Here is a 20694-nt window from a genome sequence, read left to right as displayed (position 1 = left end):
TCTGAACACCCCCAGGCTCCACTCCTCTCCCAGACTTGGAAGAGAAAAACCCTTCCTCTGGTTTCCAACAAAGGCAAAAGGCAAAACCACCTACCCCACCCCATCTAGCCAAGGCCTCCTGCTCACCTCCCCCCCATCCAGCTGCTACCCCAGGATCAGACCTAGATTGGTGCCTCTGCTCTCTCCCCATCTGGGCAGTGTCCCTGGGTTGGGGACCAGGGCCCCCAGATTAGGTATGGATCAGGGTCTCTACCCCCTGCACTCAGCTGGTGTTTCTGGATCAGGGGCCCTTCCCCCCACATCTAGCCACGTTCTCTGCCCCCATCAGCCTGGTGCCTCTGGATCAGGCCCACTGTCCCCCATGCAGCCAGTGTCCCAGATTCCATGCCCCTGCCCCCCCCTTGCAAAATTCCATTCAGCTGTTTCCCCAGAATTGAACCCAGATCAGGGCTTCTGCCCCTCATTCAGCCATGAGCCTCTGCCCCTCCCCCTGTGTAGCTGGTATCCTCAGATCAGAGCCCCCTTGCCCCTGCCTCCAACAATCCAGTTAGTACCTGGTTCAGGTCCAGAAACTTCCCCAGAATCAGGGCCAGAACAAGACACCTTGCCTCTCTCATCCATTAATGCCACGCCCCCCCCCCAATGCAGCCAGAACCCCTGGATTAGGCTCAGATTAGGGCCTTCTGCCCTACCCCATGCATTTTATGCCCCAGGATTAGGGTCTCTCTAACCCCTTCACTCAGCCGGTGTCCCTGGATCAGGCCCAGATTGGGGCCCCCAGCCCTCCTCCATCCAGCCATGGCCCCCCATCAGCCTGGTGCCCCTAGATCAGGCCTGCTGCTCCCCCTCCCCGATGCAGCCAGTGTCGAAGATTCAGGTCCTCTGCTCCCCCTCTCCATCCAATTAGTTCCCCAGAATTGGGCTCAAGCTGGGGCCCCTGCCCTTCACTCAACATAAGCCTCTGCATCCCTTCCATGTAGCTGGTGCCTTCACACCAGGGCCCCTGCCTCCCCTCCCCACATGCCGCTGGTGCTCCAGATCAGACCTGAATCAAGGCCCCCTGCCCTGCCCCCTGCCCAATCCAGTCAGTGCCCCAGGATCAGACCTGGATCAGAGCCCTCTGCCCCCCACATCCATTCATGGCCTCCTGACTTCTCCCAAGCAGCCATGGCCTCTTCCTCAGGCCCAGATCAGGGTCTTCTGCCAAACCCCATGAAGCTGGTGCCCCAGGATCAGGCCCCCTGCCCTGCCTTGCCCTGCCCTCCCATACAGCTAGTGCCCCCAGATTCAGACCCAACCTGTGAAGCCAGTGTCCCAGGATCAAGCCCGGATTAGGCCCCCTGTCCCCCCACCATACTGTTTTCCTTGTGCAGTGCCTGGCGCCCCTCCAGTTCTGGATGCCTGGGTTCCAGACGCACAATCCCAGCTTGTATGGCTTCAATGCTGCCTTTATGGTGCTGGCAGGAGGGGGAGGGGGAGAGGGATGGAGAGGATGCTGCCAAGGCCCAGGCAGGAGCAGGACCATGGAGCCGGTGTCCAGTACCTGCTGCTGCCTCCTGCTGCTGGGGCTGGCAGCTCTTATTCCCCCAGGGTGCCCCCTGCCCTGGGAGGTGAGTCTTTGGCTGCCCCAGATGCTAGGGTTCCCTTACTGGATGTCCAGGGTGGCCATGGGGCTGGCGGGAGGGAACCCAGGCATTCAGGATCCCCGTAAGGTTGGTGGGAGAGAACTCAGGCATCTGGGATGCCCATGAGGCTCATAAGAAGGAACACAGGCACCTGGGATACCTACGGGGTTGGTGGGAAAGAAGCCATGCATCCGGGAGCCCTGTGGGCTCATGGGAGGGAACCCAGCTATCTAGCAACTCTGTTGGGCTGGAAGGAGGGAACCCAGGTGTCCAGGATCCCAATCAGGTTGGTGAGAGAGAACTCACATATCTGGAATGCCCATGGAACTGGTGGGAGGGAACCCAGACATCCAGGATCCCCATCAGGTTGGTAGGAGGAGCCCAAGCATTTGGCCCCTCTACCCCTCCCCCTCCCCATTTGGATCCTAACAAGTGCATTTCTGCCTCTCATTATCAGGCCCTGAAGCGTCCAATCAGAGCTATCCGTGCCCAGGTGAGTGATGCCCCCCAGCCCTGGTGGGGGAGCTTGTGGGGAGGGGGCAGGGGACAGCGGTGGGTGGGGCATGGCCATCCCATGGTTTCACCCCTGCTTTGGGAGGGGAGTGGGGAAGTGGGGCTTGGAGCCTGGACACCTGGGTTCTCTGAGAGGAGAACGTTGGAGTGAGAGCTGGAGGGTGAGAGCCCGGATGCCTGGGTTCTCTCCCCATTCTGTGGGGGGAGTTGGGGTCTGGGAGCCCAGACTACTGGGTTCTTTTCTCGGTCTGTAAATGGGGTGGAGGCTGGGACACAGATGGCTGGGTCTCAAGCCACTTCTCGCCCCTGCCTCAGCTTCCTGTGTCCAGCTTCCATATCAACTCCACCATCATGTCACGCTATGCAATCACACGTTTCCGAGCTGTGTTGAACAACCCCCATGCTGAGGCCCAGGCAGCTGCCTTCGACCTGGACCTGCCCAGCACTGCCTTCATCTCCAACTTCAGCATGTGAGAGGGCAGGGCACCTAGAGACAGGGCTAGCCTTGGCCACCCCTCCCCCCCAGGCAATGGCCTGGACCAATCCGGAGGAGGAGAGAGCAGTAGAAGACCCAGTGGGGAGTGGCCCTCATCTGGGACCTCTGGAGGAGGGATGAGAGGGGGCAGAGGAGAAATGGGTGTGGAGGGATGGATGAATTAGTGCAGGGGCAGGCAGTTATTTTGGGCGGAGGGCCACTTACTGAATTTTGGCAAGCCATTGAGGGCCACATGACAGACAGCCTAAGGCAGGTTAATTTTTTTTTTTTTAAATGTTAGGGGCCCCACGGGCCAGATAGAATGGCCATGGGCTGCACCCTGGATTAGTGGGTGGGAGGATGGAGGAATAAGGGATTAGTGGGTGGGAGGATGGAGGGATAAGTGTGAGGATGAGTGTGGGGATGGAGGGATGAATGGACGAAAGAGCATGGGGATGGAGTGATGAGTGTAGGGATGAGTGGAAGGAGTGAGGATGAGCATGGGAATGGATGGATGGATGGATGAGTAGATGGATGGATAGACACAGAGGTGCACGGTTGGCTGGCACCACGCAGACAGCCGGTGCTGATTTGGCCCCACTTCCATCCCTGCCCCCATCCCGATCCCCTCTAGCACCGTCAATGGCCGTGTCCATGTAGCCAAGGTGAAGGAGAAGCAGGAGGCCAAGCAGCTGTATGAGGCAGCACGTCGCAGTGGCCAGACTGCTGCCCACGTGGGTACCCGGTGAGCCTGCCCAGATGCCTGGTTTCAGCCCGCTCTGGGTGGGAGTGGAGGCAGGAGGGTTAGATAAAGCCAGGGCTGGAAGCCTGGACACCTGGGTTCTCTGGCAGGGCCCCTGACCTGACCCTGCACCCCTGGCAGGTACCAAGATATGGAGAAATTCCAGGTGTGGGCCAGCGTTTTGCCCAGCGGGACTGTAACCTTCAAGCTAAGCTATGAGGAGCTGCTGCAGCGCCAGCAGGGCCAGTACCAGCAGGCGCTCAGCATCCGGCCTGGCGCTGTGGTGACTGACCTAGCCGTGAACATCCAGGTGGCTGAGCCTGCTGGCCTTGCCTACCTCCATGTGCTGCCCCTGCGCACCAGCCGCCTGCTCACCAACGCCATCAGTGGTATGTCTGCTCCGACCAGCAGGTCAGGGAGAACTCAGGTGTCTGGGTGTCTAGCCCACCAAGTAGATGGGCTCTAGCCAGCCAGGGAGAACTAAAGTGTCACAATGCCCAGCCCCTACTTCAGCTGGCTAGGGAAAACCAGGCATCCAGGTGCCCATCCTAATAGAAAGAACCCAGGCTGGGCACCAAGTCCCTACTCCAATCTGCCAGGGAGAACCCAGGTGTCTGGGTTCCCAGCCTCTGCCCCAGCCAGTCAGGGGAACCCAGGCACCTGGGCACCCAACCCTGCTCCAGTCCACCAGAGCCCACTCCCTGCCCAGAAAGGGAAAAGAACCCAGGTGTCCGAATACCCCACTCTTGCTCAAACCTGCCATTCCTACTCCCCAGCAAGAGCAGGGAGAGAACCCAGGTGTTCGGGCTACCAGCCCCCCTGCTCTCACCCCCCAGCCCTCAATCCCTTTCCAGGGAAAGCAGGTACCTGTGCTCCCAAACCTGCCTTTGTTCTCACCGTGAGGAAAGATCTGGCCTTCACCCGCCATCTGGGTGAACCCAGATGTGATGGGAACAGGATCTGGACCTGAGGTTGAGGCCTGAAACCCCTCATGCCAGCCAGGTTGAGACCCCCAGAGCTCTGTATGGATCAAAGATGCTCCCTTGACATAGAAATCCCTGACAAAGCTGCCAGGTGGTCAAACCATCTCAGGAGGGATGGTGGATCTTCATCCCCATCTTGGCTGGCATTCTTCGGTACCAGGACTGGGGGACCCACTGCCCTGCCCCCACTCTCCTCCCCCCCACCCTGAGACCCCCAGGGATCCCCCAGGCTGGAAGCTACAACCTTCTTGGGATGTTTCTCCAAGCCAAAGGTTCAGGCTGTCTTCAAACTCAGGCCTAGATAGGGAGGTGGCCCTGCATCTCCATGTCCCCTAGCTCCCACCCTGTCTTTTCTTCAGGGGATGCTGACCTACCACCCTCCACCAGGGTGGAGAAGGGGCCCCACTGTGCCCAGGTGGTCTTCACCCCCACACGCGAAGAGCAGGTGACCTTCTCCAGCACTGGCATTGCTGCTGACTTTGTGCTTCAGTATGACGTGGCTATGCCTGATGTCGCCAGTGACCTGCAGGTGTTAGGGGGGGTGGGGGGTGGCCTGTGGGGTAGGGGGTGAAGATAGAATTTGTTGGGGAGTAGGGCTGGACAGGGAGGAGCTTAGGAAGAGGTCTAGAGGAGCTGGAGGGATGGACATTGATGGGGGTGGGTGGAGGGGTGCATTTGAGATGGATGGGCATGCAGGACAGATGGAAGGTGGGAGGGATGAATGAGTGTGGGTTGGTGAATGAATCAGTGTGGGGGTGAAAGGATGTATGGAGGGAGGAAATAGATGGATAGATGGTTAGCTGGATGGGTTGATAGGTAGGTGGATGGATGGATGGCTTGGTGGATGGATGGATGAATGGGCCAGTGCGGGGAAGGGCGAGCCTCCAAAGCATCCTCTGCCATGAGGCGTTCATCGATTTGATGCTGGAGGAGACCTCCAAGACTGTGGAGAAAGAAATACCAGACACAGCACTAGAGAAGATAGAGGACATGGACACCCAAGAGGGAAGAAGCTAGAGACTTGTGACTTCTGGCAGCAAGCAGAAATCTTCACCTCCACCTGCAGTCATTCAGCTGGAGAACAGATATTCAGTCCTAGGACCAAAGAGGGAAGAGCATGCTCCACTGGTGGAGGAAGACAGGACAGGCCTCAACAAAGTGGGAAGGATTGGACAACAGCCACCAAAAAGAAGTGACAGGTGGTACTGGTTGGAGACTTCCTTCTGCTGGGGACAGAAGAAGCCATCTGCTGACCTAACCTGTTGTCTCAGGAGGTCTTGCTTGCCTGGAGCCCAAATCTGAAATGTCACAGAGGGACTACAGAGGTTCATCCGGCCCTCTGACTACTACTCTATGCTGCTCATCCATGTGGACACCAATGATTCTGCCAGGGGTGACCCTGAGCATATCAAGAATGACTACAGGGCTCTGGGTGCAAGGGTGAGGGGATCTGGGGCTCAGATTGTGTTCTCATCGATCCTTAAGGTCAAGGGAAAGGGCCCAGGCAGGACCAGATACATCCTGCAGATCAACACCTGGATGTGCAGGTGGTATCACCAGAAGGGATTTGGCTTCTTCAACCATGGTATGTTCTTCCAAGGAGAAGGATTGCTGGGAAAAGATGGGATCCACCTGATGGGAAGTGGGTGACCTAGAGGAAGAGCAAGCAGGAGGAGGCAACAGAAGAGGTGCTTGCATGCTTCCTGAGAAATCAGGACAAACAACTAGTTACCTCAGGTGTCTGTACAGAAGTGAATGGAGCCTGGGAAATGAGCAGGAAGAATTGGAAGTCCTTGCACAGTCATGGAGCTATGATGTGACTGGTATAACAGAGACTTGGTGGGAGCTTGCATGACTGGAGCACTGTCAAATGGGTACAAACTGTTCGGGAACGACAGTCAGGGGAGAAGAGGAGGAGGAATCGCACTTTACGTAAAAGGGCCATATGATTGCTCAGAGCTCCAGTATGAAGCTGGAGATAGGCCTGTTGGGAGTCTCTGGGTTAGGGACAGAGGGGAAAGCAACAGGGGTGATGTTGTGGTGGGTATCTGCTATAGACCACCAGACCAGGAGGAAGTGGTAGATGAGGCTTTCTTCAAACAGCTAGCGGAAATTTCCTGATCACGGGCCCTGGTTCTCATGGGGGACTTCAATCACTCTGACATCTGCTGCGAGGGCAATACAGCAGTGCGCAGGCAATCCAGGAAGTTTTTGGAGAGGGTTGGGGACAACTTCCTGGTGCAAGTGCTGGAGCAGCCAACTAGGGGCGCCATGCTTTTTTTGACCTGCTCACAAACAGGGAAGAATTGGTGGGGGGTGTAGTAGTGGATGACAACTTGGGCAGCAGTGACCATGAGATGATTGTGTTCAGGATCCTAAGGAAAGGAAGGATGGAGAGCAGCAGAGTAAGGACCCTGGACTTCAGAAAAGCAGACTTCAACTTACTCAGGGAACTCATGGGCAGGATCTCCTGGAAAGCCAGTTTGAGGGGGGAGTGGCATCCAGGAGAGCTGGCTGTACTTTAAAGAAGCCTGACTGAGAGTGCAAGAACAAACCAGCCCAATGTACAGGAAGACTAGCAAGAATGTCAGAAAACCAGCCTGGCTTTACAGGGAACTCTTCAATAAACTAAATCACAAAAAGGAAGCTTATAAGAAGTGGAAACTTGGACAACTAACTAGGGAGGAGTATAAGAGTATTGCTCAGGCATGCAGGGATGAAGTCGGGAAGGCCAAAGCACAACTGGAGTTGCAGCTAGCAAGGGATGTGAAGGGTAACAAGAAGGATTTCTAGAAGTACGATGGTAGCAAGAGGAGAATCAGGGAAAGTGTGGGTCCCTTACTGAATGGGGGAGGCAATCATGTGACAGAGGATGGAGAAAAGATTGAAGCGCTCAACGCCTTTTTTGCCTCAATCTTCACAAGTAAGGTTTGCTCCCAAATACCTGCACTGGACAACACAGTTTGGGGTGGAGGTGAGCAGCCCTCAGTGGTGAAAGAACAGGTTAGGTACTACTTAAAAAAACTTGACATGTACAAGTCCATGGGGCCAGTACAGGCTGGGGGCTGACTGACTGGGCAGCAGCTCTGCAGAAAGAGACCTGAGGGTTACAGTGGACAACAAGCTGAAGATGAGCCAACCATGTTCCCTTCTTACAAAGAAGGCTAATGGCATACTGGGCTGCATTGGTACAAGTGTTTCCAGCTGGTCAAAGGAAGTGATTATTTCCCTCTATTCAGCCCTGGTGAAGCCACATCTGGAGTACTGTGTTCAGTTTTGGGCCTCCCACTACAGAAAGGATGTGGACAAATTGCAGAGAGTCCAGCAGAGGGTGACAAAAATGGTGAGGGGAGCTAGGGGACATGACCTATGAGGAAAGACTGAGAGAACTGGGCTTATTTAGTCTACAGAAGAGGAAACTGAGAGGGGACTTAATAGCAGCCTTCAACTACGTAAAGTGGGGTTCAAAAGAGGATAGAGCTAGACTGTTCTCAGTGGTGGCAGAGGACAGAACAAGGAGCAATGGTCTCAAGTTGCGGCAAGAGAAGTTTAGGTTAGATATTAGGAAGAATTTTCTCATTAGGAGGGTAGTAAAACACTGGAACAGGTAACCCAGAGAGGTGGTAGAAACTCCATCCTTAGAGGTTTTCAAAATCTGGCTGACAAACAGTGGCGGATTTACCATGAAACAAACCGTGCAATGACACTGGGCCCCCAATGACAAGGGGCCCCAAAATGCAGGAGAAATCTAACAAATGACTGAACTTAATAAGCGTTGCAAGTCACAAAGCGTTCCAGGCTTTCTGCATTCTGCAAACTTCTGCGAACTGTGCTCTAAACATGGGTTTTTTAAATAGTCTAGCAAAGAATTTGCTTTGCCATTTTTTTGCTGTCTCGACAATAGCATAACAGCAACTAAGGGAAATTGTCATTTACCAATCACAAAGTCTGTCTGCTTGACCAATTATTCAATTGAACAAAAGCACCCTCCCCCTCACTTTGCAACAATGTGCATGATTTGTCACTAGTATGCAATGGTTCAAAATCCCGTTTTTACAGACCCTGATAAAAACACAGGATTAACTGTGTTAAACCTAATTGGGTGGTCCATGGCCCACCTGTGGCTATACCCTGCTCTTTCAGACATTTTTAATCTGCCTAAAATCAAGGTCAGTTTTTTAGCAATAATGAAGCAAGACGATGAATCTGGCAGTCAAAAACACAAAAAAAATCAAGGCAAGGCAAGAACAACGAAGCTATGCAAAAAGATAGTTTGTCATCTTATTTTAAAAAGCTTGACGCCAGTATAGGGGAAAGAGGAGTCAAGGAGAGCTGACTACTTCAAAGAAGCCATACTGAGAGTGCAGAAACAAACCACCCCGATGTGCAGGAAGACTAGCAAGTATGGCAGAAGACCAGTTTGGCTTAGCAGGGAACTCTTCAGTAAACTAAATCACATAAATGCAACTTATAAGAAGTGGAAATATGGACAAATAACCAGGGAAGAATATAAGAGCATTGCTTGGGTATGCCGGGATGAAGTCAGGAAAGCCAAAGCACAATTGGAGTTGCAGTTAGCAAGGAATGTGAAGGGTAACAAGAAGGGTTTCTACAAGTAGGTTGGTAGCAAAAGGAGGATCAGGGAAAGTGTGGGTCCCTTACTGAGTGGGGAAGGCAACCTAGTGACAGAGGATGCAGAAAAAGCTGAATTGCTCAATGCCTTTTTTGCCTCAGTCTTCACAGGCAAGGTCAGCACCCAGACTACTGCACCAGGCAGCACAGTTTGGGAAGGAGGTGAGCAGTCCTCAGTGGTGAAAGAACAGGTTAGGGACTACTTAGAAAAGCTGGATGTGCACATGTCCATGGGGCCAGATGGGATGCACCCAAAGGTGCTGAGGGAGTTCATTGACGTGACTGCAGAGCCATTGGCCATCATCTTTGAAAACTCATGGCGATCAGAAGTTTTGGATGATTAGAAAACAGCAAATATAGTGCCCATATTTAAGAAAGGGAAGAAGAAGATCCAGGGAACTACAGACCAGTCAACCTCCGCTCAGTCCCTGGAAAAATCATGGAAAATCATGGAGCATATCCTCAAGGAATCCATTTCTAAGCACTTGGAGGAGAAGGTAATTAAGAACAGTCAGCATGGATTTAACAGGGGCAAGTCATGCCTGACCAGACTGATTGCCTCAGACTGGTTCTGTGGATGTGGGGAGACCAGTGGATGTGGTGTACCTTGATTTTAGCAAGGCTTTTGATACAGTCTCCCACAACATTCTCACAGGCAAGCTAAGGACGTACGGGCTGAATGGATGGACTGTAAGGTGCATAGAAAACTGGCTGGAGCATAGGGCTCAGAAAGTAGTAATTCATAGATTCATAGATGTTTGGGTTGGAAGCGACCTCATTAGATCATTGAGTCCACCCCCCTTCCCTGGGCAGGAAAGAGCATTGGGGTTAGATGACCCCAGCCAGGTGCATGCCTAGCCTCCTCTTAAAGACCCCTGAGGTAGGGGACAGCACCACCTCCCTTGGAAGCCCATTGCAGATTCTGGCAACCCTTACCATAAAGAAGTTCTTCCTGATGCCTAACCTAAATCTGCTCTCCATCAGTTTGTGGCCATTGTTCCTAGTTACTTCGAGGGGTGCCCTGGTAATCAGGGCATCTCCTTTTCCTTGCTGCCCCCTTTCCCCTCACCCCCAATGAATTTGTAGGTGGCCGCAAGGTCACCTCTCAGCCTTCTCTTAGAGGCTTTAGAGATCCAGGTCCTTCAATCTCTCCTTGTAGGGCTTTGCCTGCAGGCCCTTAACTATATGAGTGACCTTCCTCTGAACCCTCTCAAGGTTGTCCACATCCTTCTTGAAGTGCGGCACCCAAAACTGGATGCCGCATAGAGGGGAAGTATCATCTCCCTGGACCTGTTGAGCATGCAGCTGTTAATGCATGATAAAATGCTTTACTAATCGCTTTACTGATCGCTTTGTCACACTGATGGCTCACATTCATCTTGGTGCCAACAATGACTCCAATATCCCTTTCCACTGCTGTGGTGCTGAGAAGGTCCTCCCCCAGCCTTTAAGTGTGCTGGTGATTCCTTCTCCCTAGGTGCTGCGCTTTGCACTTATCTTTGTTGAACTGCATTCTGTTCTGTCCACTTTTCCAAGCTGTCCAGATCTGCCTGGATTAATTTGCTACCCTCTAGTGTGTTAACTTTGCCCCATAATTTGTTATCATCTGCAAATCTGAACAGAGTGCTTCCCACGCCCTCATCCAAGTCACTGATGAAGACATTGAACAGATGGCTCAATGGTTCAATGGCTCAATGTCTAATTGGTAGCTGGTATCAAGTAGAGTGCCCCAGGGGTCAGTCCTGGGGCTGGTTTTGTTTAATATCTTCATCAATGACCTGGAAGATGGCAAAGAGTGCACCTTCAGCAAGTCTGCAGATGACACCAAGCTGGGGGGAGTAGTAGATACACTGGAGGGTAGAACTAGGATTCAGAGTGACTTAGACAAATTGGAGGATTGGGCCAAAAGGAATCTCATGAGGTTCAACAAGGACACATGAAAAGTCCTGCACTTAGGCTGGGGATGACTGGCTGGACAGCAGCTCTGCAGAAAAGGACCTGAGGGTTACAGTGGACAATAAGCTGAATATGAGCCAGCAGTGCACCCTTGTTGCCAAGAAGGTTAATGCCATAATGGGCTGCATTGGTAGGTGTGTTGCCAGTAGGTCAAGGGAAGTGATTATTTTCCTCTATTTGGCACTGGTGAGACTACATCTGGAGTACTGTGTTCAGTTTTGGGCCCCCCAATACAAAAAGTATGTGGACAAATAGGAGAAAGTCCAGCAGGGGGCAACAAAAATGGTTCAGGGGCTGGGGGACATGGCTTATGAGGAAAGACTGAGGGAGCTGGGCTTATTTAGTCCAAAGAAGAGAAGACTGAGGGGGGATTTAATAGCAGCCTTCAACAACCTGAAGGGGGGGTTCAAAAGAGGATAGAGCTAGACTGTTCTCAGTGGTGGCAGGTGACAGAACAAGGAGCAATGGTCTCAACTTGCAGGGAGGGTAGTTTGAGTTAGATATTAGGAAAAATTTTCTCACTGGGAGGATAGTAAAACACTGGAACAGGTTACCCAGAGTGGTGGTGGAAGCTTCATCCTTGGAGATTTTCAAAACCTGGCTAGACAAAGCTTTGACTGGGATGATCTAGTTGGGGATGGTCCTGCTTTGAGCAAGGGCTTGGACTAGATGACCTCCTGGGATCCCTTCCAACCCTAACTTTCTATGATGGAAAAATGGGTGGGGGGATGGTTAAATGGATAGATGGTTAGATAGGTGGATGGATGGGTGGATGGATGCATGAACTAGTGAGGGGACACACAGGTGGATGGAGGCCAAATGGTTTTGGTAGATGGATGGATGAGTGTGGGGGATGGGTGTGTGGAGGAATGGAGGCACACATAGGTGGATAGCTGGTTGGGTGGTGGAGGTCTGGAGGCATGTCCCTAGGGATGGCCAGGTGGCTGCAGAGGTGCTCAGCTTGGCCAAAAGGCAGCAGGTGGCCACATGCAGGGTCTCACCCTCTCCCCTCCCCTCCCAGCTCTATGATGGCTACTTCGTGCACTTCTTTGCACCCCGCGGGCTGCCCCCTATCCGCAAGCATGTTGTCTTCATCATTGACATCAGTGGCTCCATGGCTGGCACCAAGATGGAGCAGGTGAGGGCAGCACTGGCACTCACGGGGTCCCTGAACTGAAGGGACAGAGCTATTTCAGCCCAGGGTCTCTGTCACACCACTTGAGGATCCACAGAGTCATGGTGGGGAGAAAAGATCTGGCAAAGTCTGTGGGCTATCAAGGGAATGTGGGAGACTGGGGTGTAGGGGAGTGGGGAAAGTGGGGGGCATGGATGATTGGGTGGATGAGTCAATGCATGTATGGGTAGGTGGGTGAACAAGTAGGTGGAGGGGGAGGGATGGATGGGAGGGGTGGGTGGATGGAGAGATGGGTGGGTGTGAGGTGGATGGATAGGTAGGTAGATGGGTAACTGGAGGGGGAGGGATGGATGAGGGGATGGGGAAAGGGTTAGATGGGTGAGTGGATGGGTAGGTAGATGAAAATATGGGTGAATGGGTGGATGGAGGGATGAGTGCATGGATGGGTGGGCTGATAGGTAGCTGGAGGGTGGGATGAATGGAGGGATGAGGAGAGGGCTAGAAGTTGGAGGGATGGGTAAATGGGTGAAGGAAGGATGGGTAGATTGAGGGATAGGTGAATGGAGGGATGGGTGAATGGGTAAGTGGATGCGTGGGTTGATGGAGGATGGATTGGTAGGTGGATGGAGGGATGAGTGGGTGGGTAGATGGGTGGACAGGTGAGTTAACCCTATCCACCACCCCAGACCAAGCAGGCCATGCAGGTGATCCTGGGGGACCTGCACCTTGAGGACTTGTTCAACATTGTGGCCTTCTCAGAGGTGGCACATGTGTGGCAGCCCAGTGGCTCTGTGCCTCCTTCAGCTGCCCACCTCCACGCCGCCATTGACTATGTCAACCAGCTAGAGGCCAAAGGATGTGAGTACCAGATGCCCAGGTTCTCTCCCTGCTGTGGGAGGATGGTGGGGGCTGGGGGGGATAGATCAGGGTGGGGCTGGGAGTTTGGGCTCCCTGGGAGGGAGAAGAAGGGGAGTTAGAGCAGGGGGAACTAGCTGTCTGGACACCTGGGTTCCCCAGGAGGGTAGTGGGACCCAGTGGGATTGAGCAGGGAAAGCTGGGATCCCAGACACCTGGGTTACCTGGGAAAGGGAGAGGACTGGGGGGGTTAAAGTAAGGAGGGATGGAAACTGGATGCTGGGGTTCCCTAGGAAGGGGAGTGGGGGCTGGGAGCATGGGAACTTGGAACCCAGGTGCCTGGATCCCCTTACAGTAGGAGGGTCTGTCCTGATAGCCACCCACCCCCACTTCCTCCTCCTGTCTCCTGCAGGGACTGATATCCACCAGGCCCTGCTGACAGCTGCCTCCCTCTTCCCCCTACCCTCCTCCTCCAGCCTGGCCCCTCAGCATTTCCCCCTGCTCCTCTTCCTCACGGAGTGGCCACGGCTGGTGTTACCTCAGCTCCCTGCATTCTGGCTGCTGCCCGCCAGGCATTGGGGGGAGCCACCGTGGCTCTCTTTGGGCTGGCCTTTGGGGCTGATGCTGACTTTGGCCTCCTTCACCACCTGGCTCTGGACAACCGTGGCCTGGCCCAGTGGGTCCATGAGGATACCAACGCCACCCTGCAGTTGGCTGGCTTCTACAACACTGTGGCCGCCCCGCTACTAGCTGACGTGGCCCTGTCCTACCTCCCTGCTGGTGTCTCTCAGCCTGTCTCTCATGCCCTCTTCCCCCACTACTTCCAAGGGGCTGAGCTGGTGGTAGCCGGGCGGGTGCCACCGGAGGCCTCAGAGCTCCAGGTTGGAGCCACGGGGATAGGCCGTGAGGGGCCTGTGGCCCTAGAGACCCGGGCAGTTGGGGGGAACCTCACGCAGCCCCTGGGCTGCTCTGCGGGGCCCGGCAATGTAGGCAGGTTCGTGAGGCGCCTCTGGGCCTACTTCACTGTGCAGAAGCTGCTGGAGGCGCGGGTGCGGGCTGATGATGCGGGAGCCCGGAGGCTGCTGGCTCAAAAGGCCACCAGCCTGGCCCTGGACTACAGCTTCGTCACCCCCGTCACTTCCCTGGTGGTGGTAATGCCTGAGGAGGACAAGGAGGGGGAGGCCCCAGCCCCCAGGAAGGCCCACAATTCTTTCTTGGTAGCCACAGTTGCTCGGGACCTCTCAGTAGCCACAGTAACCCCTAACCCCTCCTCGGTAGCCTCAAACCCCTCCTTGGTAGCCTCACTGGCACTGGCCCCCTCCTCCATGGCACCCCTCCTAGGGGGCATCTCAGTGCCCACAGACTCTGGCCAGGCACCCACGGAGGAACCAGACCCCATTGTGCCAAGGCCTGGGACCCCCACAGCTCCCAGTCCCCTGGGCATGAATGAAACCCAGATGTCCAGGAAAAAGTCAGGGCCCTTCTCCTGGCCCACAGCCCAGCCATGGGCAGAGGCACGGGGCTCCGGCGACACCATCATCTGGCTGCTGGCCCCTGACACGGAGCTGGCAGTCCCAGAGGACACTGATGGCAGGTTCAAAGAGTCCCTTGATCCCCCACCGATCTACAGCGTCATGGTAGCTAATAGGGAGGCAGGTGGGTGCCCATGTCCCACCCTCCCCAATGCCCCCCCCCATTTTCCCCAAGACTCATTGTCATCTCTTGCCCCCTCCCCCGCAACAGGTGCCCCAGATGATGATGATGTTGCAGGTAAGGAGCACCAGCCCTTTAAGGCTAGGGATTCTGGGGGACAGAGTTCTGGGAGCAGGCCTCCTGGGAAATAAGGGGATGGGGTTTGGTGATTGACAGCTCAAGGCAAGCCCCTACCCGTGAAGATGGGTCAGGCCTGGAGGCTGGTAATTAAGCTTGTTAATGGTGCCCCCTGGGATGAGCTCCACCCCTACCTGGACAGGGCCCTCAACTTCTGCCTCGTTACAGAGCTCCTTATCCTGTCAGGTCTCTAACAGCAGCTCAGGCAAGAGGAAGGAAGATTAGGGACCCCTCTGTCCCCACCTCCATCCACAGCCGCACCCCTCCAGCCATCCCCCTTTGTCCATCTGTCACTGCATCCATCCCTTCATCCTCATCCCTCCAACCATCCCAACTGTTCATCCATCCATCCTCACACCCTTGCATCTATGCAGTCATCCCTCCTCATAAACATCCATCCTAACATCCCTCTATCTATTCATTCCTACCCCTCTCCCTCCCTGATGGTAGTAGCACTTCTCATCCTTTGAGTACCCCTTCCTGTCCTATTCATATCACCTTGAGTGTGCTGGTGAGCTTGGAAGCTAAGCAGGGTTGGACCCAACAGAGGCCTGGGTGCAAGACCACCTGGCAGCCCTGGACCTTCCAGCCATGGGTGGGGGTCTCAGCCTCTGAGTCCAGGGGAAGTCGTGGGGGTCTGGGCTGTGACCCCCGTGACCCTGCCCTTGCCTTGCAGACTACCTTGGGTAAATTAAAAAAGTTGGACGAACACCTGTCTCGGGTTGTGTGATCCCAGTGTATGCTCCTACCAGTGGTGGTGGGTCAGACTAGATGATCTGTTCAGGTCCCTTCTGACCCCAAACTACTATGAAACTATGACTTCTCAGAGGAGGACAAGAGTGAGGCTAGTAGGTCTGAGGGGGCCTTCAGGTCTAGGGGACCCTGGGGCCCGGTATGGTTGGATTTGGTTCCTGTGGGATGAGAGAACCAAGGCATCCAGACACCCAGCCCCCACTCTGACCCACCAGGCTCTGCTCCCCTCCCCTCCCAGAGAACCCAGGTATCTGGGCTCCCACCTTCCCTGCTCAAATCCCCAGCCCCCATTCCCTTCCCAGAGAACTGGGGGGAGGGTGCTCCCCCCCACCCCAGCATTAACCTTTTCTTTCCCTCCTCCCAGCCCAGGCCAGGTTCTTCACCTTCTCCTCTTCAGGTAAGGCTGTCCCAGCAGCAATTGGGTGGGGGGGCAGGAGCCATTAGACCTAATTGCCCCCCCCCCACCTGTGCCCTGCAGTGGATGGAGACCCCCACTTTGTAGCCCAGCTGCCGGTTGCAGCTGTCCCTCTCTGCTTCACACTGGATGGGCACGCAGGGGACACCCTGGACCTGCTCACAGACCCTCAGAGTGGTGAGAATCTTGGGGGAGGATGAGCGGGGGCCCGGACCCCTGGGTTCCACTGACTTCAGGGAAAGGGGAGACAGGATTGGGAGAGAATCCAGGCTCCCAGTGGCCCCTGCTCCCACCCCACAACCCCCACTCCCTTCCCAAAGAATCCAGGCATCCAGGCTCTCGACCATCCCTGCTACCATCCTTGAGCCCCCAATCCCTTCCCAGAGAACCCAGGTGTCCAGGTTCTCCCCCCCAAGCTCTACTCTTAAGCCCCCAGCTCTCCGTCCTCTCCAAGAGAACCCAGGTGTCTGGGTTCCCCCCAAGCCCCCTAATGCTCCACACCTTGAGAACTCAGACATCTAGGCATCCCATCATGCTACTCTAAACCTCCAGCCCCCACCCCCCACCAAATCCTCCTAGAGAACCCAGGCATCTGGGCTCCCAGGCTCCCTTGCTTTCACCCCCTAGTCCCCCTCCCCTCCCAGAAAACCCAGGCATTCATGTTGACCCCTGCCCCCCTCATCCCCATACTCTCTTCCCAGGGCTGACAGTAAGGGGCCAGCTGGTGGGTGCTCCCCCTTGGCCAGGTGCACCAGAGCGAACATGCACCTTCTTGGGCGCAGTGACGGTGGCACTAGGGAGGATGCAGGTTCATGCTACGCCTGCTGGGCTGGTGCTGAAGGGACCTGGGGAAGCCCAATGGCTGCCCTGGGGGGCCCCAGGCCCTGCCCCCAACCCAGGCCTTAAGCCTGGGCTGGGGTTGCAGGTACGGGGGGCCACAGCAGTGCTGAGACTGGCCTCATGCCTGGCGCTGGTCGTGCGGTATCATCGCTACCCGCAGCCCCGGCTCTTGCAGCGTGACCACCTGGGGTTTTACGTGGCTGATGGGCGTGGGCTGTCACCAAGGGCCCATGGCCTGCTGGGTAAGTACCCCCACCCTCTCCACCCTGGGGTCTTGTATGGGACCAGGAAACCCCCAGTTAGACAAGTAACCTCCTATAAGTGGGCCAGTAATGTTCAATTAGACCATAGCTCCTGTAATGGGCCAGTAACCCCTATAATGGACCAGAAACCCCAGTAATGAGGGGCCAGTAATGAACTGGTATCCTCCAGTTATACCAGGAACTCCCTGCAGTGGACCAGTTACTTCCTATAATGGATGCATAACCCCCAGTCAGAACAGTAATCCCTATAGTGGATCAGGAACCCCTGTAATGGACCCATAACCCCCAAGCAGGCCAGTGACCTCCTATAATGGATCAGTAACCCCTATAGCGGGCCAGCAACCCCCCAGTCAGACCAGTAACCCCTTGTAGTGGACCAGTAACTTCTTATAATGAACCAGTACCCACAGTAAGGCCAGTTACTCCCTGTAGAGGACCAGGAACTCCTATAGTGGACTGCTAACCCCCAGCTAGGCCAGTAAACCCCCATAATGGACCAGTACTCCCCAGTCAGACCAGGAACCCCTGCAGTGTGGCTCATGCCCATGTAATGCGTCACTACCCCCCAGCCAGGCCAGTAACACCCAGTTAGACCAGTAACCTTCTATAATGAGCCAGTACCTACCATATGGTCCCAGTTAGACCACTACCTTTTATACTATACCAACAAACCTAGTCAGACCAGTATTCCCCACCCCCATAGTGGATCAGTAAGCCTAACTGGACCATTACATCCACCCAACCTCCTGTCATGCCCGCGGGTGTCGGGCACCGTGCCTCCAGCCCCGCCCCGATAGCGCCCCTTGACTTCCTTGCAGGCCGGCTTCGGAACGGCGATATCTGGCTGCGGGCGGGGCAGGGGGCGTGGCTGTGTCGGGGTGGGGCCGCCGTGCCTGCCAGGCTGCGGGCCTCGCCCCCCGGCCCCGCCCCGCCCCCTGCTGGCTGGTGAGGCCCCGCGATGCAGCTGCCCTGCTGGGCGGAGCCTACGACGACTTCCTCGCCACGCCCAGGCTGCCAGAGGGGGCGGGGCTGCCAGTTAAAGCGGAAACGTCCTATGGAGCCAAGATTTAAGGTGGAACCTTCCTCTGTTGTTTGTATTTAAGGTAGAATCTTGCCCCTCCCCCCAAGATTTAGGATGGACTCCCCCACCCCCAGCCCCGATTTAAGGTGGAATCTTCCCCTTCCCCTTGGATTTAAGATGAAATTGCCTTGCTTTTGAGATGGGATCTTCCTCCCCCCATACCAGCTCGGATTTAAGATACAGGTTTCCCTTGCTTTATGCCAGTTCTGTATGTGCAAATTCACTCGTATACAATGACCCTTTTTACACCAAAATCTGTTACATGCAAAGTAAATGTACTCTTAAGCAATCCATGTCGTGGAAGCCCACAGTCAACTGCTCTGTGCCATGTGTTGTGGGAGTGATATGCACCAAAATATAGTCTCTGTGTATCTGTGCTCCTCACTTGTTATCTGTGACATGAGTTTCTGTAGTTGCCATCTCCACTAGGATAGTGCCCTGTGCTTGTATGTAGGGTCTGCTGTTGGTGAGTACCAAAATTGTCTTGAAAAAGTGGTAGAAAATGGGTCTGGGGGTCACCAGAGTCCAGGTCTTGGAACATATCTGTTACATTGTAAAGTAGGTTCCCTTTATGCAAATTCAAGTTATGCACCGTTTTCCAGGCATGCATGTACAGTATAAAGCAAGGGAAACCTGTATAACCTTCTTCTGCCTATGAGATTTAAGGTGGAATCTCCTTCCCCCCAATTTAAGGTGGAAATCTCCTCTCTTCACCTGGATTTAAGGTGAAACTTCCCTCCCCCCTCAGATTTGAAATGGAATCTTCCTCCCCCCTACTTAGGCTAAAGGCAGAACCTTCCCCTATGGGATTTAAGGTGGAACCTCCCCCCCCCATTAAGGTGGAATCACAACTCTCCGGCTCATGAACATGGGGTGGGTTCTTTTTGGATGGACTTTTCTTCTCCCTCTACTCCCCCCCCCACCTCATTATATGCATATTTGAGGTGGAACAGGTGCAGGTTGCTAAGTTAAGGTGGATCGGTCTCCTGTCGCTTGGGGTAAAGGTATCAGGGGTACAAGTGTTAAAGCTGATGTTGGGGTACAGGTTAAGGTGAAATTGTCCAGATGTGGGGGAGCCAGGCTCTGGATTTAAGATGGAATAGCTGGGAATATAGAGGTCCTAAATTTAAGGTGCCAGCAGCCTTGCCTAGTAAGCCCAGCCTTTGACCTGGATGCCTAGGTTTTCTCTCAGCTCTGGGAGGGGAGTGGGAATTTGGGAGGTACACTTGGGGTGGTCTCTGAGCACGGATGCCCGAGTTCTCTGGGCTTGTAGAGGGAAGTGGGGCTGAGGGTGGAAGGACACTGCTTTGGGATCAAGTGTATGAGCGAGACCCTGATCTCAGCTGGAGGGGTCTGGACAGTGCCTGGAGCTCTTCGATCTAACCCATCAGCCCCCACTCTCCTCCCAGACTGAGGAAAAAGAACCCAGGCATCCGTGCTCAGAGACCACCCCAACTGTACCTCCCAAATCGATCTGGCTGCACGGCTTGATTGAACAAGGACTCGGCAGCCGCCGTCTCCCACCCGCAACCAGAACACGTCCGACCCTACCTAGTTTCCCGGCCGTTCCACTCGCAATGCCTCCAGGGGATACCAGAACCGCCGCCCCGCCCCTTCCCTTCCCTTCCCAGGAGGCTAACCAGCAGCAGTCAATAGGACTTTTCCAGCTCCCTCCTCCCTCAGAGTTCAATGGGGCGTTACCGGAGATTCCAGGGGAGGGGAGGGGGCGCCGGGAGCTCGGATGCCTGGGTCCCTTGTGGGGATGAGCAGGCAAGTCAGTTACCACAGGCTTGCTTCCTCCCACCACCCAGGAGCCGGACATCTGGGTTCTCCAACTACACCCCGCCCCACTTCTCCCCGCCCGTGGCCGCAAGAGTAGCTGCAGCTTCCCACACATGGTGGTACTTCTGGGTATGGGTCCCGCCCCCATTGACTGCGATACTTCCGGATACGGGCCTCGACCCAGCTAACTACTCAGAACCTGCACTGGGGGGGGGGGATGTGCAGAATTCTACGCATGTGCCTTGCCGGAGGCTCGATAGTGGCTGCTTCCAGGGCTCTGAACGATGCTTTGGGCACCCCGGAGGGCGGGGGGGGAAGCCTCCAACGGCTCTGGTTTCCATCCTCCCAAACTTGGAGGAGCAGTTCTGTCCACCCCTTTCTGCCCCCCGTTTCCAGGCTCCTCGGCGGGGCGCCCTTGCTCCATCGCTTTCGACATCTCTACGGTTTTCGCTTCCCACGGCCGGCAGCTCGGCGTTCTCCGTAACAGAGGAGCCGCGACTCTATGCTCCCCGTACATCAACCGGTCACTGCAGTGGCACTCCCTCCCGCACCCACGTCTCTATACTCCTCACTTCCGCTTCCTCTCACTCAAGTGACTTTTGTCCTGGTTGACGCCCTCTCTCCTACTCTTCGCCAGTCTCTTGGCGCCACTTCCGGGCGGCGCTCTGTTTTTCTCGCGTACTCTGTAGTCAGCTCTTAAAGTCGTTGCGCTGGTCTTAAAGTCGTTGAAGGAAGGGGGTGGGGCGGAGTTGGGTATTTTTTGTCCCCCCGACCGAGGGGCTGGGCTGTACCAAGTGCCCGGGGCTGCGGGGGG

At 55.1% G+C, this 20694-nt stretch overlaps 1 protein-coding gene across 1 annotated transcript; it reads left to right on the top strand.

Annotated features, from left to right (window-relative positions):
• ITIH6 (inter-alpha-trypsin inhibitor heavy chain family member 6) lies at nucleotides 1–20018 on the top strand. The gene is given in 17 exon segments (XM_025213675.1): nucleotides 1–1610; nucleotides 2083–2118; nucleotides 2454–2608; nucleotides 3248–3358; nucleotides 3497–3744; nucleotides 4698–4867; nucleotides 11948–12064; nucleotides 12748–12919; nucleotides 13329–13433; nucleotides 13436–14572; nucleotides 14660–14686; nucleotides 15864–15896; nucleotides 15978–16091; nucleotides 16616–16996; nucleotides 17836–17919; nucleotides 17922–18089; nucleotides 19910–20018. Coding segments are annotated over 16 exon segments (3270 nt in total). The 5' UTR covers nucleotides 1–1397; the 3' UTR covers nucleotide 18089; nucleotides 19910–20018.
• Nucleotides 20019–20694: the final 676 nt, after the last annotated feature.

This window comes from Alligator sinensis, unplaced genomic scaffold, assembly GCF_000455745.1.
Source record: "Alligator sinensis unplaced genomic scaffold, ASM45574v1 scaffold137_1, whole genome shotgun sequence".
Lineage (NCBI taxonomy): Eukaryota > Metazoa > Chordata > Crocodylia > Alligatoridae > Alligator > Alligator sinensis.
This window is presented reverse-complemented; position numbering and strand designations above follow the sequence as displayed.